Source organism: Lissotriton helveticus, chromosome 3_1 (genome assembly GCF_964261635.1).
Source record: "Lissotriton helveticus chromosome 3_1, aLisHel1.1, whole genome shotgun sequence".
Lineage (NCBI taxonomy): Eukaryota > Metazoa > Chordata > Amphibia > Caudata > Salamandridae > Lissotriton > Lissotriton helveticus.
The window spans coordinates 753,233,417-753,259,064 of NC_136061.1; the positions used below are offsets into that span (position 1 = coordinate 753,233,417).

A 25,648-nucleotide genomic window follows, 5' to 3' on the forward strand; every position below is an offset into this window, starting at 1 on the left:
ACTCTTCCAATGCTCAAAGGGGTCCTTAAGCATGCGGCAGACATTTTCAAGGAACCCACGATGTCAAGGGTTGTCAACCCTAGTGTGGTAAATAAATAATTAATTACTGGTACTATTTTTCTGGATACTCATACAAATAGCTCAATAAATAAGAGTCAAGATACGAGGTAGCTAGAGTTGACAGGCTTTAATTAAGCATAAAGGACTGGAACAGGACAGCCTGTACGGGGATGGGATGGCAGGGCCCGGCAGCTGCCGGGGCAGGATCTGGGAATGGCTAGCAAACTTTAATAACAGTGCACAATATTTATAGTTAAACAAAATACATTAAAGTCAATACAGTAGGCGTAGCAGTAGGCGGAGTTTGTAGCAGTCGCGAAAGATAAGGGCAGAATGAGGTAACAAGAAGGCGTGTACAGGGCGTATACATAGACATGTGATGCAAACGTAACAGAATATGTCATAAACGGGGCGGAAACATGGAGGGGGCTACCTGAGCAGCTGGGACCTCTAACCTAGTGGTGCGCGCAAACTGACAATGACGTGTTACTAGGGAGAACTGGGGGGCTATGACTTCTGCGCTAGAAGAGGAGACGAAAGTCTGGAGTGTCAGAGCGACATGTACCTAAAGCCTATCTAGTATCTGGTGTTTAGAGAACATGTTGATAGAATCCAAAAGTTATCAGGGTAAAGGCTAACAGACACTAAGACTGGTGCATGCATAATCCTACATGTAGTGTGTGTGCGAGGAATATTCTATGAATATTAATACAGTATTTCTCTTACATGGAGACATAAAGGCTAGACCATGACGGAAACTATTGATGCGACTCAGTAGCTTAGGAATGCAGAGAAGGAGGGCTGGACTGATAACTAGAATCATAACATACTCTTGGCAGACTGGGAGGCAGAGCCAGGCCGAGCCGGGCACTGCGAGGCATGAAGGTAAGCTAAGGGTCAGGGATACAGGTGGGGGCTGTATCGCTCCTCGGAGAGGGTTCAGGAAACAGGAGCTGAATCTGAGTCCGGGCCCTTTTGAGGCCTAGAAACGGGGACAATTCAATGAATTAACGTGCACACTGTAAAACGTGGCAACGTAGCTTTACATAGGCCTAATATTCGTTGTATTCACGATCACTGGAAACTGGCATACTAGAGATGGACACAACTGTAATTGCGTCTTTAATCGATCAGAAGGGGAATACATGCATATCGATCATGCACGTATAACATAACATGGGGAACACGTAGGCACATAGAACATGGCAAAATTTACTTTTCCACACTAGAATAGAGAAATACAGACCGGCACCTGGCGATCCAACCTACATAAAAGGCCAGTTGCATTTGGACTCTTTGGTGGTCTCTAATGCCCGCAAGAGGGCGAACTCCCAAACCACGGGTGAAGCTCCTCCCCCAGACAAGGAGTCAAAAGTGCTGGAGGCATCGGGGAAGAGTAGCAGCTCAGGCGGCCAACATCTGGCGCATCTCAAACACGCAGGCACTGTTGGCCAGATACGATAGGGCACACTATGACACCCTAGAGCAGCTAATGCAACACCTTCCAGACCAGTTTAAAGAGGGAGCTGAAATGCTTATCCAGGAGGGAAAGCTCATCTCCAACGCTGCTATAAAGTGTGCGCTAGACGTTGCGGACACGGCAGCGAGAGCTATCAATACTAGTGTCATGTTGAGGCGTCAGGCATGGCTCCGCATCTCAGGGTTCAAGCCAGAAATACAGACTACTATCCTCAACCAGCCGGTTAACCCAGACAGGTTATTTGGTCCAGAGGTGGACACCACCCTGGAAAAGATCAAAAAAGATACTGAGACTGCCAAATCCATGGGTGCTCTCCAGTCACAGCAATTTAGAGGGAACACTTTTCGTCGCTCAGGCAATCGGTGTTAACAGAGGACACACGTCGCAGCAGACGCCATTCAATAAAAGTGGTGCACAATCCTCGTACACCAAGCAGGGCAGAGGTGGATGTAGAGGAAACCGTGCCAAAGGCAGAGGCAACAACAGTTCCGGTTCCTCTGCCACGAACAAACAGTGACTCCCTGTCACTGCCCCCCGACCATCCAACACCTGTCGGGGGGAGACTCCCAACAGTTCCTGCCAGTCTGCAAGTCCATCACCACAGACAGGTGGGTCAGGAAACTTATCCAGTTCGGCTATTATTTGGAGCTGACATCCACTCCACCAAACATACCCCCAAGACAACGTCCTATGTCAGCAGAGCACTTGCACTTATTGCAAGAGGTTCTTGTGATGCTGCAAAAAGGCGCAATAGAGCTCGTGCCGGTGGAGGAAGAAGGCACGGGTTTATTCCCTGTACTTCTTAATCCCAAAAAAGGACGGCTCACTCAGACCGATTCTAGACCTACGCCCCCTGAACCAAAACATTCTTTCAGAACACTTCCACATGTTAACACTGCAGCAGGTTCTTCCATTGTTAAACCAGGGAGACTTCCTCGCAACCTTGGACCTCAAGGATGCTTACTTTCACATACCACTCCATCCATCCCACAGGAAATACCTCAGGTTCACCATCCAAAACCGGCATTACCAGTTCAAGGTCCTCCCTTTCGGAGTGACCACTGCCCCCAGAGTGTTCACAAATGTCTGGCGACAGTAGCGGCGCACCTCAGGAGACAGAGCATACATGTCTACCCTTATCTAGAAGACTGGCTGGTTCAAGCCAAGTCGGCCCAGCAGTGCGCCGCAGACATGTCCCACACCATTCACCTCCTTCACAGTCTGGGGTTTGCACTATACTATCCAAAGTCGCACCTTCAGCCAGCCCATGTGCAGCAGTATTTGGGCGCGACGATAAATACTCTGGCAGCCACAGCTCAGCCAAACCCAGCGAGGATCGACAACATCCAGTCGCTAATCCAGAGGTTCAGATCGCAACACTCACTCCCAGCGAGAGTGTTCATGCAGTTGATAGGCATGATGGCCTCCTGCATCTTCATAGTCCCGCACGCACGGTTGCATATGCGTCAGCTCCAAGAATGCTTGGCGCATCAGAGGACTCAGGCAATCAAGTCCTTCAAGGTACATCTGTGCAACAGTCGTGTCGATCCGGACGGACAACATGACCGCCATGTACTACATCCAGAAGCAGGGAGGTACGCACTCTCCACAGTTGTCTCATCTGGCTCAGAGCATGTGGAAGTGGGCCATTCAGAGGAACATCTTCCTCATGGTGGAACACCTCCCGGGCAAGGACAATCAGATGGCGGATCTGCTCAGCAGGTTCAGCCACCAGATGCACGAGTGGGAGTTACATCCATCTGTACACCGCCCGTACTTCCAGCAGTGGGGTCATCCAGAAATAGACCTGTTTGCCACAAGGGAAAACGCAAAATGCCAAAGCTTTGCCGCCAGGTTCCCTCATCCACAGTCGCAGGGCAATGCGATATGGATGAACTGGTTAGGCAGATTTGCGTACGCTTTTCCCCCAGCACCTCTCATTCCGCTGGTGGCAAAAAAGCTAAAGCAACACTCGATGACGCTCATCCTGGTTGCTCCAACGTGGGCACGCCAACCATGGTACACCACGTTTCTGGATTCTCCGTGGTACCGCATCAAAGGCTGCACCTCACACCAAGGCTCTTGACGCAGAACCATGGCGACATTCAGCATCCAGATCCGCAACAGCTCAATCTGGCGATCTGGCTCCTGAGGTCTTAGAGTTTGGCTACCTTAATTTGCCTCCTGAATGCATGGACATCATCCGGGAGGCGAGAAAGACCACTACCAGAGCTTGCTATGCGGCAAAATGGAAGCGGTTTGTCATTTACTGTACAGAACACAATATCAACCCGCTAGATGCATCCATTCCTAATATCTGCTATTTGTTACATCTTTACAAATACAATCTAGCATATGCTTCCATTCGTATACACTTATCCGCCATAGCGGCTTATCTCAAACAGGCAGCATCTCTGTTTTCAGGGTGCCTGCCATTAAAGCATTCCTAGAAGGGCTGAAGCGGGTCATCCCTCCCAGGACCCCGCCGGCTCCTGTGTGGAACCTCAATGTGGTCCTCACCAGATTGATGGGTCCCCCGTTCCAGCCTCTACATTCATGTGAGAGTCAGTTCTTGACATGGAAAGTGGCCTTTCTCATTGCCATCATGTCTGAGACGCGTTAGTGAGCTACAAGCGCTCACAATACAAGAGCCATTTATACAAATTCACTCTAACAGGGTGGTGCTGCGCACTAACCCTAAGTTTCTTCCTAAGGTGGTTTCGCAGTTTCATGTCAATCAAACCATCGAACTGCCCGCATTCTTTCCAAACCCCGAAACAGTAGCGGAAAGAATGCTCCACACGCTTGATGTCAAAAGGGCGTTAATGTACTACATTAACAGAACGAAAGATTTTAGAAAGACACAACGGCTCTTTGTTGCCTTCTCAGCCCAGCACAAAGGCAACCCCATTTTCAAAGCAGGAATAGCCAGGTGGATCGTTAAGTGTATTCAGATTTGCGATCAGAAAGCTAAGCGCACTTTAACGGTCCCCCCCCCAGGGCACACCCCACACGCAAGTTGGGGGCCTCCATGGCATTCCTAGTTAACATTCCTTTGGAAGACATTTGTAGAGCAGCCACATGGTCTACACCACATACGTTTACCAAACATTACTGTGTAGATGTGCATTCCAAACAGCAGGCAGCTGTAGGACAGGCTGTTCTTAAAACACTTTTTCAAACTTCTGCAGCTGGCACGGGCGGCCGCCGTTAATAAGAGGGACTGCTATGTATTCTATGCTATAGATATGAATTCAGCAGCCCACATGCCTCGAACTGAATATGCTACTTACCAGTATGCATCTCTTCTTGGCATGTAGGGCTGCTGACATTCATATCGCCCGCCCTCCTCCCCGGCGCCCGTAGCGGCTGCAGAATTTACACTTACTCTTAGCATGGTCATCGCTCACACTGTTACACCATCTTCGCCACAATAGCTAAAAACAATCTGGGGATGGAGTCGATGCCCATGCGCACTGTAGTCCAGGGGAGGAGCCACCTATCTCGTGATACTTTGAAGACTCTTCCAGGACAACAATGTGCAATCATCCGGACCCAACACTAGGCGGCGATCTATGCTATAGATATGAATGTCAGCAGCCCTACATGCCAATAACAGATGCATACTGGTAAGTAGCATATTCAGTTACCTGTAAGAAACACCGGAAAATGTTGGTGCTTGTGCTGATGCAGTTGTTGACACTGTTTTATGCACCAATTCTCACAACTGTTCTTGTGCCCTTGATGCATTGCAAGTAAGTGCTGTCACCTCCGCTGGCAGCATCATCACAATCTATATGTTCGAGGCATGTGGGCTGCTGAATTCATATCTATAGCATAGATCGCCGCCTAGTGTTGGGTCCGGATGATTGCACATTGTTGTCCTGGAAGAGTCTTCGAAGTATCACAAGATAGGTGGCTCCTCCCCTGGACTACAGTGCGCATGGGCATCGACTCCATCCCCAGATTGTTTTTTTCCGCCATTGGGTTCGGATGTGATTTCGACAACTCCTGTTCGGAATCGTTATAGACTTTTCTTAAGGCCAAAAGGCCTTCTCTGAACCATCGGTATTGTTTGCGTTCGGTCCCGACTGTACTCCAACTCGTCGAGTTGGATTTCCAGGGAGTCGAGTGACTCTTAGGTGATCGAGGCCCAGTCAACGCAGCAAGACCCTCGACGAGACGACATGGAACCGAGCCCGTTCAAGAAGTGTCCCGTGTGTGGTTCAAAGTACCCACACATTGACGTCCATCCTGTGTGCAACAAGTGCCTGTCGCCGGACCACAACGAGGCAGACCGTATGGCCTGTTCCAGATTTCGATCGAAGAAAACTATCAAGATGTGGCGCGCATCGAGGCCCAGCGATCGGCTCCAGCACCGGTGGACATATTAGACGACGCGGAAGCAGACGACCAAGAACTTCAACTGCAGATTTCACCTCCGGCGGTGGACGTCGAGTCCGACTACGAAGCGGACGTCGAAGGCCAAAACCTGGAGGAAGTCGTCGAGGAGGTAGGGGACGACGACGAAGCATATGGGGCCATGGAAGATAGCTTGGAGGATGAGCTATGCCCAGTTCGTACTCTTACAAAGGCTCAGGTCGCGGGATCGCCACACGGCCTTACCCAAGACCTTACACCAAAATCCACGGCCCTGTCTTCCAGCCCGGCTACGGACACCTCAGCGGAGCCGCCATTACCAAAATCGAAACTGAAACCATCGGTGTCGACAAAAACCAAGATGGCCGAGGAGCCATCGAAAACGAAACCGTCTGCTCCAACATCGACGCCGTTGTCGGCCTCGAAGCCGAAGAAGGCTGTCGACCAGGCAAAGGTGCCAAAGGTGGTCAAGGAGCCAAGCTTGAAGAAGGCCGTCGAGTCGGTGTCAAGCAAGGCAGGCGTGCCCAAGAAGGCTGTCGAGCCTACATAAGGCGAGTGTCGAGCCGAAAAGCAAAGGGCCTGTCGAGACTAAGTCACCCAAGGGCGCCGAGCCGAAGTCTGGGATCACGACGCCAAGAGTCAAGGCTGCCGTCCCGAAGCAGTCTGCGGCCGTGGCCAGAGATCGAAGCGCACCGGTCACGGATCCTCCTGCGCCTCAAACAGACAGTCGTTGACGCTCGGGTCTTCCCCTGGGGGCGGCCCAAGGTCGTCGGCCGGGTCGAAAAAACCGTCCGCTTCCTTTACGAAGCAGGTCTCGGACTCCCTCAAGCGGATTAGGGAGAAGGCTTCAGCATCGGAACCGAAAACGCCTTCCGCACCGAAGCCGTCTGACCCGCTGAAGAAGACTTCCATGCCGATCCTCTACACGTTACCGCCTAAGGTGGCACCGAAGGCCTTCGCACCACGGTCGGTGCCCAAAGACTCAGAAGGGTCGAAGCCAACTTGCCCAGGTGGGAGTTTGAGTCATCGACAACCTTTATTGGAAGAAGGGTCTGAGCATTTCATCGATGCCGACACCGGGAAGCTCACGCTTTACAAGAGGAAAATAACATCACAGCCTCTGCAGTCATTTACAATTCCTCTAAAGCGCAAAAAGCCTGCGCCAGACACCAGTACTGGTTGAACAGATTCTTCCACAGCCTGGGAGGAGTGCAACACCTTCACCCACTTACTCTGATGGAGGTGAAGGGGGGAGCAGGATGGGGAGTACAACTTTCCTGCGCACACAGAGCCTGATGAGCAACAGGACTCATGAATGGACACAGGTGATCAGGACCAGCAAACAGTCCATGACCCTCAGATTTATAACGTTAAAACGTCTCCCACTGAAGATTCTGCGGCATTTAATGCCTTAATTGAAAGGGCAGCTACAAACCATTAAGTGGAGATGCATGCTGACCCTGTGGAGGTTGACTTCCTTTTTGACACTTTCTCCACTGCTGAAAAAACTGTCAAGACTCTTCCGATGCTCAAAGGGGTCCTTAAGCGTGCAGCAGACATTTTCAAGGAACCCACGAGATCAAGGGTTGTCAACCCTAGGATAGAGAAAAAATACAGACCGGCACCTGGCGACCCAGCCTACATTAGGGGCCAGTTGCCTTTGGACTCTTTGGTGGTCTCTAATGCCCGCAAGAGGGCAAACTCCCAAACCACGGGTGAAGCTCCTCCCCCAGACAGTCTAAAGTGCTGGAGGCATCGGGGAAGAGTAGCAGCTCAAGCGGCCAACATCTGGTGCATCTCAAACACGCAGGCACTGTTGGCCAGATACGATAGGGCACACTATGACACCCTAGAGCAGCTGTTGCAACACCTTCCAGACCAGTTTAAAGAGGGAGCTGAAATGCTTATCCAGGAGGGAAAGCTCATCTCCAACGCTGCTATAAAGTGTGCGCTGGACGTTGCGGACACGGCAGCGAGAGCAATCAATACTAGTGTGATGTTGAGGCGTCGGGCATGGCTCCGCATCTCAGGGTTCAAGCCAGAAATACAGACTACTATCCTCAACCAGCCGGTTAACCCAGACAGGTTATTTGGTCCAGAGGTGGACACCACCCTGGAAAAGATCAAAAAAGATACTGAGACTGCCAAATCCATGGGTGCTCTCCAGTCACAGCAATTTAGAGGGAACACTTTTCGTCGCTCAGGCAGTCGAGGTGTTAACAGAGGACACATGTCGCAGCAGATGCCATTCAATAAAAGTGGTGCACAATCCTCGTACAGCAAGCAGGGCAGAGGTGGATATAGAGGAAACAGTGCCAAGGGTAGAGGCAGAGGCAACAACAGTTCCTGTTCCTCTGCCACAAACAAACGGTGACTCCGTGTCACTGCCCCCCGACCATCCAACACCTGTCGGGGGGAGACTCCAACAGTTCCTGCCGGTCTGGAAGTCCATCACCACAGACAGGTGGGTCAGGAAACTTATCCAGTTCGGCTATTGTTTGGAGCTGACATCCACTCCACCAAACATACCCCCAAGACAACGTCCTATGTCAGCAGAGCACTTGCACTTATTGCAGCAAGAGGTTCTTGTGATGCTGCAAAAAGGCGTAATCGAGCTCGTGCCAGTGGAGGAAGACGGCACAGGGGTTTATTCCCTGTACTTCTTAATCCCAAAAAAGGACGGCTCACTCAGACCGATTCTAGACCTACGCCCCCTGAACCAAAACATTCTTTCAGAACACTTCCACATGTTAACACTGCAGCAGGTTCTTCCATTGTTAAACCAGTGAGACTTCCTCGCAACCTTGCACCTCAAGGATGCTTATTTTCACATACCACTTCATCCATCCCACAGGAAATACCTCAGGTTAACCATCCAAAACCGGCATTACCAGTTCAAGGTCCTCCCTTTCGGAGTGACCACTGCCCCCAGAGTGTTCACGAAATGTCTGGCGACAGTAGCGGCGCACCTCAGGAGACAGAGCATACATGTCTACCCTTATCTAGACGACTGGCTGGTTCAAGCCAAGTCGGCCCAGCAGTGCGCCGCAGACATGTCCCACACCATTCACCTCCTTCACAGTCTGGGGTTTTCACTAAACTATCCAAAGTCAGCCAGCCCATGTGCGGCAATATTTGGGCGCGACAATAAATACTCTCGCAGCCACGGCTCAGCCAAACCCGGCGAGGATCGATAACATCAGTCGCTAATCCAGAGGTTCAGACCGCAACACTCACTACCAGCGAGAGTGTTCATGCAGTTGATAGGCATGATGGCCTCCTGCATCTTCATAGTCCCGCACGCACGGTTGCATATGCGTCCGCTCCAAGAATGCTTGGCGCATCAGTGGACTCAGGCTCAAGGACAGTTAAAAGACCTAGTGTTGGTGACCGGTCGGGCATACAACTCTCTGCATTGGTGGAATCCACACAACCATTGCAAGGGCCGACCGTTCCAAGAGCCTGTGCCACAGATTATCCTGACGACGGATGCATCCCTCCAGGGATGGTGAGCTCATGTGCTCCACTACACGGTGCAAGGACTATGGACGACGCAGCAAAAGATGCACATCAACTACCTAGAACTGATGGCAATCTTCATGGCAATCAAGTCCTTCAAGGTACATCTGTGCAACAGTCGTGTTGATCCGGACGGACAACATGACAGCCATGTACTACATCCAGAAGCAGGGAGGTACGCACTCTCCACAGTTGTCTCATCTGGCTCAGAGCATGTGGAAGTGGGCCATTCAGAGGAACATCTTCCTCATGGCGGAACACCTCCCGGGCAAGGACAATCAGATGGCGGATCTGCTCAGCAGGTTCAGCCACCAGATGCACAAGTGGGAGCTACATCCATCTGTACTCCGCCCGTACTTCCTGCAGTGGGGTCATCCAGAGATAGACCTGTTTGCCACAAGGGAAAACGCAAAATGCCAAAGCTCTGCCGCCAGGTTCCCTCATCCACAGTCGCAGGGCAATGCGATATGGATGAACTGGTCAGGCAGATTTGCGTACGCTTTTCCCCCAGCACCTCTCATTCCGCTGGTGGCAAGAAAGCTAAAGCAACACTCGATGACGCTCATCCTGGTTGCTCCAACGTGGGCACGCCAACCATGGTACACCACGTTTCTAGAACTCTCCGTGGTACCGCATCAAAGGCTGCACCTCGCACCAAGGCTCTTGACGCTGAACCATGGCGACATTCAGCATCCAGATCCGCAACAGCTCAATCTGGCGATCTGGCTCCTGATGTCTTAGAGTTTGGCTACCTTAATTTGCCTCCTGAATGCATGGACATCATCCGGGAGGCAAGAAAGCCCACTACCAGAGCTTGCTATGCGGCAAAATGGAAGCGGTTTGTCATTTACTGTACAGAACACAATATCAACCCGCTAGATGCATCGATTCCTAATATCATCTGCTATTTGTTACATCTTTACAAATGCAATCTAGCATATGCTTCCATTCGGATACTTATCCGCCATAGCGGCTTATCTCCAGAACAGGCAGCATCTCTGTTTTCAGGGTGCCTGCCATTAAAGCATTCCTAGAAGGGCTGACGTGTTAGTGAGCTGCAGGCGCTCACAATACAAGAGCCATTTATACAAATTCATTCAAACAGGGTGGTGCTGCGCACTAACCCCAAGTTTCTTCCTAAGGTGGTGTCGCAGTTTCATGTCAATCAAACCATAGAACTGCCCGCGTTCTTTCCAAACCCTGAAACTGGCAGAAAGAATGCTCCACACGCTTGATGTCAAAAGGGCGTTGATGTACTACATTGACAGAACCAAACATTTTAGAAAGACACAACAACTCTTTGTTGCCTTCTCAGCCCAGCACAAAGGCAACCCCAGTTCCAAAGCAGGAATTGCCAGGTGGATCGTTAAATGTATTCAGATTTGCTATCAGAAAGCTAAGCGCACTTTACCCCCCAGAGCACACTCCACACGCAAGTTGGGGGCCTCCATGGCATTCCTAGGTAATATTCCTTTGGAAGACATTTGTAGAGCAGTCACATGGTCTACACCACATACCTTTACCAAACATTACTGTGTAGATGTGCATTCCAAACAGCAGGCAGCTGTAGGACAGGCTGTTCTTAAAACACTTTTTCAGACTTCTGCAGCTGGCACGGGCGGCCGCCGTTAATGGAGGGACTGCTATTTATTCTATGCTATAGATATGAATTCAGCAGCCCACATGCCTCGAACTGAATATGCTACTTACCAGTATGCATCTGTTCTTGGCATGTAGGGCTGCTGACATTCATATCGCCCGCCCTCCTCCCCGGCGCCCGTAGCGGCTGCAGACCTTTTCTTGCGTTCAATATTGAGCATGGCCATCGCTTACACTATTACACCATCTTTGCCACAATGGCTAAAAACAATCTGGGGATGGAGTCGATGCCCATGCGCACTGTAGTCCAGGGGAGGAGCCACCTATCTCGTGATACTTCGAAGACTCTTCCAGGACAACAATGTGCAATCATCCAGACCCAACACTAGGCGGCGATCTATGCTATAGATAAGATATGAATGTCAGCAGCCCTACATGCCAAGAACAGATGCATACTGGTAAGTAGCATATTCATTATGGTCTATCCCCAAGAACTGCTCTGAGCATACCATCGATCAATGGAAGTTGACTTTGCGGAGCGGTAAACCAGGACTTTTAATTAGTACATCGTTTAGGTGACTCTGCAAGCACCTAATCGGTGCTTTCAAAATGTGGTCTATTCACCGCTGCAGAAAATTAAGAGCCTTCGCTTTGCTTCAGGTACCTACATCTAGAGTCCATGAGCTATGCTCTATGGCTGAGTAAACTTGATATAATTGCCTATGTTTCTCCTCACCTGGCTCTAATTTAGTGCTCATATTGAGCCAATGGGGCCCACTGCCACTTCTTGTTCCTCAGTGTAGACTTTGATTCGGAGCAAGAGTGAAAAACCAAAAAGGAAGGGCAATTGTGAACAAGAGAACCAGAACCTCTAAGTTGCATGAAGGAGGAGCGAGTTTGTGGTGGATTAAAAGGCATGAGGTGGAATCGGGAGTACGCATCCTTGGTATTAGTCACCCTGACCATCGAAGTTGCGGGCTTATGAGCAAAACATTGAGCCATGTCACTTATACGAATTAAGCTCTATTTTAATTTATTTTCTATTTAGTGAGGGAAATGAGACCAATGTCCATGATTCTCATCGCTCCGTCATGGAAGAGACTGCCATGTTAATGGCAATTTATTTTTTTTATTTATTTTGAAAGTTTTATATAGCGCGAACAAGATCTTTGCAGATATCGGAGCGCTTTACAAAGACAAGGGGTAGTAACAGGGGGAGTGCTTAACATGCTTTTGGGCATAGCATAATAGTAGGTAATAATTGAGGTAGGGTAGGTACAAGGTGCATAGTCAAACAGGAAGTCAATAATACAAGTAATAAAAATAAGCAAAGAAATCAAACGGGTAGTACAGATCGGTGCAGAGTCATAGAAAATCCAGAATAGATCATGTGTATTTAGCCAAGAGGATAGCTTTTAGTTCTCTCAAAAAGTTTGTTGGAGGAGATGAGCCTGGTTTCAGGAGGGAGTGAGTTCCAGATCCTGGGTGCCATTCCGGAGAAGGAGCGTTTATAAGTTTTTTCCTTCCGCAATCTTCGAGGCTTCAGCAGAAGATTGTGCTTCTAGTGGTTCTAGAGCCGCCAGAAATTGTCAGCTTCTGAGTGAGGTAGCCGGGTGAGTTCAGGTGTACAGCCTTGTGCGTCATGCAGGTGATTTTCAGATGTATTCTGGCTTTAAAAGGCAGCCGGTTCAGGGATTTAAAGTAAGGGGAAATATGCGAGTTTTTTTGAACCAGTGATGAGTCTCGCTGCAGCGTTTAGAGAAGCTCTTAGTGGTGCAGTTGTAGTTGGGGGGAGTCCGCAGAGGGCGATGTTGCCGTATTCTATGCGAGGGATGACTAGGGATTGTACTGCAGTTTGGAAGTCTTTGGCTGGGAGGAAGGGTTTAAGTTTCCTCAAGGTATTGATTTGGAAGTTCGCTCCTTTGGTTGCCTTGCTGATATGCTGCTGCATGTTGAGATTGGCGTCAAGTGTTATGCCTAAAGATTTTGCTGAGTCTACGATGGTAGGTTGGACATTGAGTGCAGTTAGGTGCTTAAGCCAAGTTTGAGTGGTAGAGATTTTTGCGGAAGGTGAGATCAGGAGGAACTCAGTCTTCAGAGCATTGAGTTTGAGGTGATTATCGGCAAGCCAGGATTGGGTGTTTCTGATCGTTGAGTTCAGGAGCATAATGTCCTTGGGGGGGATTGTAATTTGAGATATAGTTGGGTGTCGTCGGCGTACATGTGAAAGTGTACATTAGATGCTTGTAACAAGGTGGTGAGAGGTTCCATAACTAGGTTGAACAATGTTGGGGAAAGGGAGGATCATTGGGGGACGCCTAACCAAACAGGTACTGGAGAGGACATCAGGTTGTTGCTCTTGAATCTTCGAGACCGGTTGGGTAGAAAGGAAGTGAACCACTTGAGAACAGTCCCAGATAGACCCATTCTTGTGTTTAATAGTTCGAGTAAGTTCTCATGTTTAACGGTGTCGAATGCTGAAGAGAGCAAGAAGGATGAGGAGGCAGGTATCGTTTTGATCTAAGAATTGGAGGGCGTCGTCAATTATGTGAGTCATAGCAGTTTCGGTACTGTGCCCTGCTCGGAAGCCTGATTGGTGAGGGCTGAGGAGATCAAACTGATCTATGTGTTTCGTCAGTTGTAGTTGTACGCATTTTTCCAACAGTTTGGGGAGAGTGGGAATATTGGTAATAGGACGGTAATTGTTTAGATCAGTGGGGTCTGCTGTTGGTTTCTTTAGTAAAGGTGTGACTTGTCCAACTTTGAGGGAGTTAGGGATGGTTCCTTGTTGAAGTGAGCTGGTAATAATTTTAGTCCAGAGTGGGAGGAGCAATGGGGTAAAGTCTTTTACAGCGTTAGCAGGAAGGGGGTCAGTGAGGTGATTGGATGGTTTCAGGGTGCTGAGCAGTCTGCCAATTTCTTCTTCAGAGTAGGTGCCAAAGGATGACCATGTAGCATTGTCCTTTGGTTCAGTGGATGCTATGTGGTGGGGTTTGGAGTAGAGGCTTGCGTCATTGAGATCGCTCCTTATGTTGTCAGTTTTTTGGTTAAAGAAAGCAGAGAAGTCTTCACAGGAAGGTGTCTCGCCCATAGTGCTGAGTGATTGGGGTTGTTCCTTGGATTGTGTTCTGATTAGCTCAAACAGTTTTCTCGGACGGTTTTTTGCTTGGTCGAGCTGGAAGCTGAAAAAGTCTAGTTTTGAGTTTTATTTTCCGGAAGTAGGCGTTTCTCTTTTTCTTCAGAGTTTTTAGGTGCAGTGCAGAGGGAGCTGATCTCCAGGTGCGCTCTGCCATTCGCATGGCCCGTCTATCTTCATTGAGACTCCCGTCGTACCATGGGCTGGAGATCTTGGTGGAGACTCTTTTCAGTTGCATGGGTGCAGCCTCATTGATTATTGAGGTCCTAGCATTGAGATAGTGGTTAGTCAAGAATTGAACGTCCGTAGCGCCAGTAGGGGGAAGTAGGAGATTGCAGCTGTTAGAGGGTAAGGAGTTTGGGTTGAGTTTCTTCAGGTCTCTTTTCCAAACTTTGCGCTTGGAGGATTGAACTGGGTTAAATTCAACTTTTTCATTGATGAAGAACGTGACAATATAATAATCTGACCAGTCACAGGGTTGGATTGATTCAAGTTGAATAGAGTCCTCTTTGGAGATGATAAGGTCGAGGATAGAGCCTTTGTCATGGGTCGGACTATTGCATATTTGGGTGAGATCAAGAGTGTTGAAGTTTTTGAGGCTATTTACCACTGTGTCACTGCGATCATTCCAATGAAGATTGTAGTCGCCTAGGAAAATTTGAGTGTTTTGTCGTCCTGAGTTGGTTGAAATTGTGTCCATGAGTTGTTGGGAGAAGGTGAGATTGTCCCCAGGTGGGTGGTAGAGGATGTTTAGTGAGCATATAGGTTTGCTTTAGCTGATGACATGAAAGCAGAAGTATTCACAGGAGGTAAGAGAGGGGGCGGTGACTTTATTGACTGAAAGGTTGCTTCTGTAAATACATGCGATTCCACCGCCTGTCTTGCTGGACCTGTCAAGTTTAATGATGCAGTAGTTGGGGGGGGGGGTGGGGGTGGTGGGGGGGGGGGGAGGGGACTAGGATATCCATGATAGGTGTAGAAGATTCAGTTAACCATGTTTCAGTCAGAATGGCTAGATCAAGTGCCAGAGTAATGATGAGATCAGCGACCCCCGCGGAGTGTCTTTGGGCCGATCTGCAGTTGAGAAGTATGCATTTGAGTCTGGGGGTGCAGAGGGTAGAGGAGGGTTCTAGAGTGTGGGGTACATTTGTGAGGTTGTACCCCGCAATGTCTGCTTGTCCGCACAGGATGTTACCCCTCAGAGCAGATCTAATCCCTGCACGAGTAGTTAAAGACTTCCCAGTCTCAAGGACCTTAATATAGCATGTGGCACCTGATGCCTTAGTTTGGTTAACTGCAACTCCCAGGTGAGTTTATAAACCTTTCACAAGCGGTCAGACCTATTACACAAGCTTGCTATGTCACAAAATGGAAAGTGGTACATCATTAATAGCGGGGCCACTGTCAATATGCGTAATACGCCAGTGGCGATTTTCGCATAATTTTAATTTTGCCATATAATCCATCACCTGCTGCATAATGTACAGATTTGAACAAATTGTTTCTAGATCAAATGGTTGGAAAGTTACTAAATGCGATGACTTGCTGCCGTGCAGTGGAAGGCCTTTTGCAAAGCTGGACTGTACACCTTTCTGTTGCTTATTGCTACATTTTGATAACATTGGGCATTGGTTGCACCTTATTAGTACCAGCTTGTTTAAAAATGATGAAAGAAGGAAGTAATATTACAATTTACATTATGTTGGATAATTTAGCTTTTCTTAATGCAACATTTACTCAACCCTTCCACATAATTTGACCCTCTCCTGCCATGTAATTTAAGTGGTACTGGTTAATAGGAATACACAACCTCTACAGGGATCGGTTCCAGGAATGGTCTATCTGGTTAGCAAACCTCTATTGGGCTCCATTTAGCAACAATAGCTACTTGCATGCAGAACAGGCAACCTAGATCTTAATTAAAATCCCAGTACTTGCAGCATTTTTGGAAGGCCTTAAATGTTAGTGCTTCAAGCACCCCATTTGTTCATGTGGCAGTACTTTAATGTATTTCTCTACTCATTGGACTACCCCAGTACTCTTGCCAGATGTAGTGCCGCTCATGGAAAGTGGCTTTTTCTAGTAGCGGTTGCTTCCTTGCACAGGGTTAGTGAATTGTAGGCTTTAACAGCAGAGGAGACTTTCTTGCAGGTACATCAGTATTGAGTAGTCCTGACTGCGAATCTGCCTTTCCTACTAAATGTTCTCTCCCCCCGCTCCCACCCCCTCACACATCAAACTGTTTGTCATAGAACATCATGTACATTGTATGTTAAAAATCTCTAATGTATCAGATTGACTTACTAAATGTATTATCAAATACATGGCTGGTTTTGTCATCTGCAGACTGTGCATAGCAGAAAATAAAAGATGAAACATTTGAAGATGTCGTGTCATTAAATGCTTATACTTTTTTCTGTTCTTTATATGTTGCCTCTCATCCAAAGTAGCTTGTGATAATTGTCTGTGGTCTACTAGCAGCAGTCCATTTGAGGTGGGCAATATACTGTACCAATAACTGTGACCAGTCCTGGTAGTGCAGTCGTCTAGGACCCAGCTGCTTGGTGCTACTAAAATTCAGAGTACAAAAGATGGTTACAAAGTCAGGAACTTATTTCCTTCCAACTCTACAAATAAGGTGTAGCTAACTCAAATGATGCAGTCTAGTGGCAAAGCGGTCTTTTTAATGTGTTCTGTAGTTTCATACATATTCGCAATTCTGAATGCTAAGTTGTACAATACCCACTACAACTAGTAGATCAGTGGATTTGAAAGTGGATCTTCTGGGTAGATCTAATTCTACTATCCCAAGAAACCTTACAGCATGGTATAATGGTCAGTCTCCATTTCGAAGCCCATTTCCATCCAGATACCTAAAAATAGTCATGGATGCATTAAGGCAGTCTAACAGTAACCGTACAGGGCACCTGGTCATAGTTTGATACATTTTAAAGCAAACTAATGTGTACACTTAGCAGGTTGCAGTATTTTATTTTCCATGCCATTATATAGGACTATATTGAAACGGATGTCCCACTGAGGGACAACTAATTTTGTGTTGCACAGCTAATGTTAAAAATAACATATTACAGGTAAGTATGTCTTAGATGCAATCTTATGAAATGTAAATTGAGTGTTTAATCTCAAATTAATTCTTATGCAAATCTTCAGCTTTTTACAGTATATATCAAATGAAGTATGCTCACCAGAGGATGGTGATCTTTCAGCTGCTCCTTCCAAAGAACAGTTGGATCAAGAAAAAACATTGCTTCTCTCCTTCAAGCCAGTAATGCAAAAGTTTTTACATGACCATGTTGATTTGCAAGTCAGTGCTCTTTATGCCCTTCAGGTGCACTGCTACAACAAAAGCTTTCCAAAAGGTATGTTGACATTCCTTGGTATCTGCTGCACACCTGGTTGCTTTTGGGGAGAAGGCAGAGATGTGTGTAATCTGGATTGCATGTTTACATGAAAAGTTAACCTTATTTTTTTGCTGTAGTGATTTTGACAAATTTGTTCTCTCCCTACTTGGTTTCCTACTATCCATACTAGTATTTCAACCCTTTATTTTGGGCTCCCATTCCTAGCTCAGCAAATCCGCTTATATCAGACTTGTTTGTGAGAAGGTTATGGAGGGCACTACATATAAATTGCGCCTGCTTACAGAAGCAAGTTTTTGTACACTGACCAACACCAGATCCGAAGCCTGCCTTTACTAAGAGACCTCACATTCGTGTATCCGTAGCATATAGTGCTTTCCGCTCCAAAAAGACAGTTTGCAACATGTGAGAAAGTGGCTCTATATGTTCGAGGCATGTGGGCTGCTGAATTCATATCATATTCAAAGATCGCCGCCTAGTGTTGGGTCCGAATGATTACACATTGTTGTCCCGAAGAGTCTTCGAAGTATCACGAGATAGGTGGCTCCTCCCCCGGACTACAGTGCGCATGGGCATCCTCTCCATCCTGTTTTTTCTGCCATTGGGTTCGGATGTACTTTTTTTTTACTCCAGTTCGGAAACTTTTCTAAAAGGCCAAAAGGCCTTCGGGGTCGTCGGTATTGTTTCGATCGGTGCTGAGTTCTTGTTCCAGTTCTTTTCGAGCAGGACGTCAAGAGAGCCGCGTGGCCTTTTCGACACCAGAGGCCCGATCGTCGATGGAACGGAGCCCGTTCAAACGATGCCCGTTTGTAACTCTAAATACCCGCACATCGATGTACACCCGATGTGCAACAAGTGCTTATCGCCAGACCACAATGAGGACAACTGTCTAGCTTGTGCTCGATTCCGGTCAAAGACGCTTAGGCTCCGACGTGCAGCGAGACAAACAATGACTAAGCCAGCGCCTTACCCAGTCAATATCTTCGATGAAGACGACGATGAGGTCGTCGAGACTGAGGATCCAGAACGGCCGTCTGATCCAGGTTCGGAGCACGACTCCAACTATTATGAAGACGACTAAGAAAACGTCTATAACGTCGACTAGGTATGGGACGACTCATCCCCCATCGGAGCCATCGATGACCACTCGAGCTATGAACCAGGCCCAGCAGTGGGTACAGTGCCCAAAAAAGACACTGAAAGGCTTCCAAAGGCTCAGGTCGAGGCATCGCCAAAAGGCCTTAGCCAAGATCTTGACAAACCTTCTATAGCCCCGCGTCTCGGCCCGGCTAAGAATATATCACACGCTATCGGTCGAACTACTGAAAGCGAAACCGAAAGCCAGCGAGTCAAAACCGAAACTGCTGAAAACAGTCTTCGGATCGAAGAGTTCGAGCACATCGGATTCGACGAAGAAAAAAGTGTCAACGACCGTGCGGGGTAAAAAATAAAGGTTGTCTAGCCGAAGATTGGTGCGCTAAAGTCCATCGCTAATGCCAAGCATGTCGAACCGACGAGGTTGTCGACGGACAGCGACACAAACCAGGGACTCTAGTCTCGGAAGGTTCTCGATCCGAGGCAACGAGTCGACAGACCACAGCTCGTCAAAGCCCTCGAGCCAAAACCGCCTCGAAGGAGCAAGTCGAATCGAGGCAAAAGAGCGCGCCTCTGACGCAACAAGCACCGAAGTCGACGCAAGGCCAGAAGCACGAAAGGGCGAAGTCGGTCGGTCCTATGTCGACGCCGGCTCCGAAGGTCAATCTGTCTAAAGACGCTATGCCACCAATAAAATTCGGGCTGCCCCTGACTGCACGCCCCAAGGCGATCGATCCGAAAACCGGGGTCAAAACACCCAAGACTGTGTCAATTGGAAAACGGAGTCATCCTCTGGAAGAGGACGTTATGTACCAGGAGCCCTCCTATGATGATCAGTCGAAGCTACATATCGACTCCGAATCGGGCAGACTTACTATTTATCAAAGAAAGATCAGGTCGGAAAATCCTCTGGCATCGTATAAAATTCAACTCAAAAAGAAAAAGGATTCTTCTACATCGCCTGTCCTTTTTGAGACTGTAAGGTACCATGGCCAGGACACTTCTGCATACTCACCCACATGCTCTAATGAGGATTTGGGGTATGACTATGATGAACAATATAATTATCCTGCGGACAATGATCAAGATGATCAGACTCAAGCCTGGACAGACCCTATTGACCAGGGGGAGTCACAAACTATTCCTGATACTCCTTCTTATCCTGTCAAAACTTCGCCAACAGAAGATACAGCTGCGTTTAACGCATTAATAGAAAGGGCAGCACAAAATCATTATGTGGAAATGCATGCTGACCCAATTGAAGAGGACTTCTTGTTTGACACTTTCTCCTCTTCAGAGAAATCAGTTAAAACATTGCCAATGTTAAAAGGTGTCCTTAAACACGCAGGAGACATTTTCAAGGAAACCACAAGAGCAAGGGTTGTTAACCCCAGAATTGAAAGAAAATACAGATCGGCGCCTGTGGACCCTACATACATTAAGGGACAACTGCCGTTGGACTCTTTGGTGGTATCCAATGCTCGTAAACGTGCCAACTAACAAACTACTGGTGATGCTCCTCCTCCAGACAAGGAGTCTAAAGTATTAGAAGCTTCTGGGAAAAGGGTAGCTGCTCAAGCAGCTAATATCTGGAGAATTTCCAACACACAGGCCCTATTAGCCAGATAAGATAGGGCGCATTATGACACATTAGAGCAACTGCTACAACATTTGCCTGATGCCTACAAGGAGAAAGTAGAAACACTGATACAAGAAGGGAAACTGATCTCCAACGCATCCATTAAATGTGCGCTGCACGCAGCAGACATCGCACCCAGGGCCATCAACACAAGTGTCATGCTCAAAAGGCATGCTTGGTTGCGCATCTCTGGGTTCAAACCTGAGATTCAAACCACATTATTAAATCAGCCTGTGAACCCTGATTTTTTTATTTGGTCCTAATGTGGACACAATCTTAGAGAAGATTAAAAAAGACAGACCGCCAAATCTATGGGTGCCTTGCAGTCCCAACAATTCAGAGGAGGCTCCTTTCGTCGCTCCGGTAAAAGGAGCTACAAGAGGCCAGGCATCCCAGCAGACTCCATACAATAAAGGGAGCACGCAAACCACCTATAATAAAACAAGCAGAGGTGGATACCGTGGCAACAGCAGTAAAGGCAGAGGACGAGGGAATAACACCTGATCCTCCGCCAATACTAAACAGTGTCGCCTGGTCACTGCCCCCGGACCATGTAACACCGGTCGGGGGCAGATTACAACAGTTCCTGCCAGTCTGGGAAAGCATTACCACAGACAGGTGGGTGAGACAACTTATTCAGTACGGCTATTGTCTAGAGCTAACCTCCACCCAACATACCCCCTAGACACCGTCCTATGTCCGCAGAGCACATAGACTTATTGCAGCAAGAAGTCCTCAGCATGCTGCAAAAAGGGGCTCGTCCCTCCCTATACAGCAACAGGGTACAGGGGTGTACTCGCTGTACTTCTTAATCCCCAAAAAGGACGGGTCTCTCAGGCCAATACTAGACCTCAGGCCCCTAAACCAATACATCTTGTCAGAACACTTTCACATGCTCACTTTACAGCAAGTTCTACCATTACTCAGTCAGGGAGACTTCCTTGCAACATTAGACCTAAAGGATGCGTATTTCCACATACCAATACATCCAGCACACAGGAAGTATCTCAGGTTTACCATCCAAAATCAGCACTACCAGTTCAAGGTACTGCCTTTCGGGGTGACCACAGCCCCCAGGGTGTTTACCAAGTGCGTAGCGACAGTGGCGGCGCACCTACGGAGACAACATATTCACGTCTACCCCTATCTGGACGACTGGCTCATCCAAGCACAGTCAGCCCAGCAATGTGCCAGCCACATGTCCCGCACTATTCACCTCCTACACAGCCTAGGATTCTCATTAAACTACCCAAAGTCTCATCGTCAGCCCGCCCACGTACAACAGTACCTGGGAGCAACAATAGACACACTGGTGGCAAAGGCGCAGCCAAACTCTGCAAGAATCAACAGCATTCTATTACTGATTCTGAAATTCAGACTCCAACAATCGCTCACAGCAAGGGTGTTTATGCAGTTGATAGGCATGATGGCCTCCTGCATCTTCATAGTCCCTCACGCGAGACTACACATGCGTCCGCTTCAGGAGTGCTTAGCACGGCAGTGGAACCAGGCTCGGGGACAATTGAAGGACCTAGTGTTGGTGACCGGTCGCGCATACAGCTCTCTGCATTGGTGGAACCCACAAAACCTTTGCAGGGGACGACCGTTCCAAGAGCCTGTACCACAAATAGTGCTGACGACGGACTCATCTCTCCTAGGATGGGGAGCGCATGTCTTCCATTACACAGTGCAGGGACTATGGACGACACAGCAAAAAAGGATGCACATCAACCTGCTGGAACTGATGGCAATCTTTATGGCAATGAAGGCGTTCAAAGTACATTTGTGCAACAAAGTCGTGTTGATCCGGACGGACAACATGACTGCCATGTACTACATACAGAAGCAGGGAGGGACACACTCTCCACACTTGTCCCATCTAGCGCAAAGCATGTGGAAGTGGGCCATTCAGAGAAACCTCTTCCTCATGGCAGGGACAACTAGATGGCGGATCTGCTCAGCAGACACAGCCACCAAATGCACGAGTGAGATACATCCCTCAGTGCTGCAACCGTACTTCCAGCAGTGGGGTCACCCAGAAATAGACCTGTTCGCCACAAGGGAAAACGCAAAATGCCAAAGCTTCGCCGCCAGGTTTCCACATCCGCAGTCTCAGGGCAATGCGATATGGATGAACTGGTCAGGCAAGTTTGCGTACGCTTTTCCCCCAGCACTGCTCATACCACTAGTGGCAACTGCGACAACACTAAATGACACTCATCCTAGTTGCTCCAACCTGGGCGCGGCAACCATGATACACCACGTTCCTAGAACTTTCCGTGGTTCCTCATCAAAGGCTGCGATTAACACCCAGTCTTTTAACGCAGAGCCATGGCGACATTCAGCACCCAGATCCGCAACAGTTGAACCTTGCGATCTGGCTCCTGAAGTCATAGTTTGGTTACCTGAACTTGCCTCCTGACTGTATGAATATTATCAAAGAGGCAAGAAGACCTACAACCAGAGCATGCTATGCGGCGAAGTGGAAACGATTTGTCATCTATTGTAACAATGACATAAATCCGCTAGATGCATCTACTCAAAACATCATGTTACCTGTTACATTTACACAGATGCAATCTGGCTTACAGTTCCATACGTATACATTTAGCTGCGGTGGCAGCTTATCTTCAGAACAGGCAGCACCTTTCGCTCTTCAGAATACCTGCTATTAAAGCTTTCCTAGAGGGACTCAAACGAATCATTCCTCCAAGACACCCACCTTCACCTGTCTGGAACCTAAACGTTGTTCTAACCAGACTAATGGGACCACCTTTTGAACCTCTACACTCGTGAGATGCAATTCCTAACGTGGAAAGTGGCTTTTCTAGTGGCGATTACATCACTTAGAAGAGTTAGTGAGCTGCAAGCCCTGACTATTCAGGAGCCATTCATACAAATTCACGCAAATAGGGTAGTGCTGCGAACAAACCCTAAATTTATGCCAAAGGTGGTATACCAGTTTTGCAGTGTGAATCTTTCTGGATTCACTATGCTGTGCATTATTCCGCGGTCTTGTGGTTGGGTCCGGAATCGTAGTCTTCTTTGTGTTTTTTTTTTTTTTTTTTTCGTAGCCCAGGTGGGCGTCGGCGTCACACCTCCTTGGGTGCATTTCCGGTGACGTCGGCATGCTTCCTGCGGAACCTCCCACTCTTGAGCGCCATCTTCAGATTCTTTTTTTCCGCGGTCGGGTCTGCATCGTTCCCGTTTGGGCTCCAGACATTTTTGGAGAAAGAAGGAACATACAGAAATTAGAAAGAAAATTCATCTGAAGACTCCAGGAGACTTCATCGATCAAGAGCCAGCAAAGGAGAAGGTGAATTAATCGAGATCTTCGACGAACACGTGACATGGGAGGCCCTGAGCGCTCGATGATGGACAACACGCCGTTCAAGTTCTGCCGTAACTGCCACCACAAGTACGCGCAGAAGGACCAGCACCCGGTTTGCAACCTTTGCCTACCGGTAGATCACGGAAGGGAGGACTGCAACGCCTGCTTCGCCTTCGCCCCGAAGACCCTGCGTATGAGAGCGAGCCAGAGGGTAGCGCACGCCACCCTCCAGGGGAAGGCCCCGACTCCATCCCTCTACGATCTGGGGATGTCCTCCAAGGAAGAGGACAACGCTGCCGCCGAAGACTACTGCTACACGGTCGTAGAGACCGATTACACCAAGACTTCTGATAAGGTAGACTCTACGGCCCCTAAGAACACGAGAGAACGGCCCCTAAGAACACGAGAGACTGTCTCGAAAAAACGAGGGCAAGGCCCCGGAAGCGCCGGCGCCAAAACACCTGGCGCCGGCGACTACACACAGGCCCAGCGGATCCTCTGAGAAGGAGTCCCCGGCGCCGAGAGCTGTTGAACAGCAAAAGTCAGCGAAAATCGTCCCCGAAAAGGATCGCTCGATGCCGAGGGAGAAGGACCCTAAAGCACCAATGGCGACCAGAGACCTGAAATCCGGCTCTGCGTCGAAGAATCCGGCACCAAAAAGCACAGCGCCGAGCCAACTGCCAAAGAGCGGCCGAACCATCCGACGCGGAACACGCAGCCGAGATGGAGAAAGAGAATGCGCCTCGTTGCCGAAATGGTAAACATCTTGCAGCGGAAGAAAGAATTCGACGCAAAGATTAAAACCTTCACGATTCCCCACAAGACCAAGCCACCAGTGGTGGAGGTGGTCGAGGAGGAAGACTACGACGCCGAGGAACAAGTCCCGGACGTCGAGGTGGTCGACTACCAGGAAGATGACGAGAGTCCCTACTATAGTTACAACTATGGGGAGGAAGAGGACAGCAGGACGGACGCCGAGTTTGCCCCCCTCTGACTTACAGGAGGTGGATTACCTAGATGTCGACATCGAAATCCCAGAGGAGGCGCTCGACACATATCCCTTGAGGCCCTCGCCGCCGGACGACCTCGGGGCCTACAACTCTGTGATAAAGTCTGCCGCAGCAGCATTCAGACTCTAGCTCGACGAAGAGAAGCAGAAAGCAGACTTCCTTCTAGAGACATTGCTCCCCACGCAAACAAGGAGCCAGTACCTACAAATGCTCGACAGCGTCTTGGCTCAGGGGAGGGAAGCATTCAGGGAACCCGCAACATGTAAGGCAGTCACTCCCAGAACAGAGAAGAAATACAAGCATTCCTCAAAGGACCCACCCTACATTCAGGGCACGGTCTCTGCAGACTCCATTATCACGGCCACAGCAAGAAAGAGGGCTAACGTGCCCACTACTTCTGGACCACCACCGGATAAGCGGAGCAAGAGGATGGATCTGGTGGGCAGAAATATCGAACGGAATGCCGCGACCCACTGGCGCATGGCTAATTCCAACGCCCTGATAAACAGGCACATGTACCAGATCATGGAGGAGCTGGGGCAGTTGGTGAAGGACCTGCCCCAGAATGCCAGGCAGAAGGCCGAAAAACTGGTTGAAGGGAAGAACGCAGCAAATTCTTGTCTCAAGACGGCCCTGGACGGAGCAGACACCTCCAGCAGGCTCATGATGATGGGTGTCAACTGAAAGAAGACACGCCTGGCTCAGGGTTTCAGGTTTCAAACCCGAGGTGCAAAACAGCATCCTGAACACACCGTTCAAAGGCGACACACTTTTCGGAACAGTTGATGAGAAGCTTAGTCAACTAAAAAAGGATAACGAAACAGCAAGGTCCATGGGAGCATTGCAGTTCAGAGGCAACAAAAGGGGCACCCCGCAACAGAGGCCCGGCGGGAGAGGTGGAAACCAGCCAGGTACATCACACCAGGCTTACCAACAAACGCACCAGGCAGACTCGCAGGGTCAGCAGAAGCAGTCCTGGCAGTACCAACCAAGAGGCCAGTCCTTTCGAGGGAGAGGAA

The 25,648-nt window shown here is 48.8% G+C and overlaps 1 protein-coding gene across 3 annotated transcripts in view; it reads left to right on the forward strand.

Moving 5' to 3' along the window:
- Nucleotides 1-25,648, forward strand: part of EIF4G2 (eukaryotic translation initiation factor 4 gamma 2) — a 216,676-nt gene that overhangs the window by 150,065 nt on the left and 40,963 nt on the right. For all 3 annotated transcript variants that reach the window (XM_078680943.1, XM_078680944.1, XM_078680941.1), the window contains one exon: nucleotides 17,346-17,554. In XM_078680943.1, coding sequence (XP_078537069.1) covers nucleotides 17,346-17,554 — 209 coding nt within the window. The remainder of the gene's footprint in view (nucleotides 1-17,345; nucleotides 17,555-25,648) is intronic.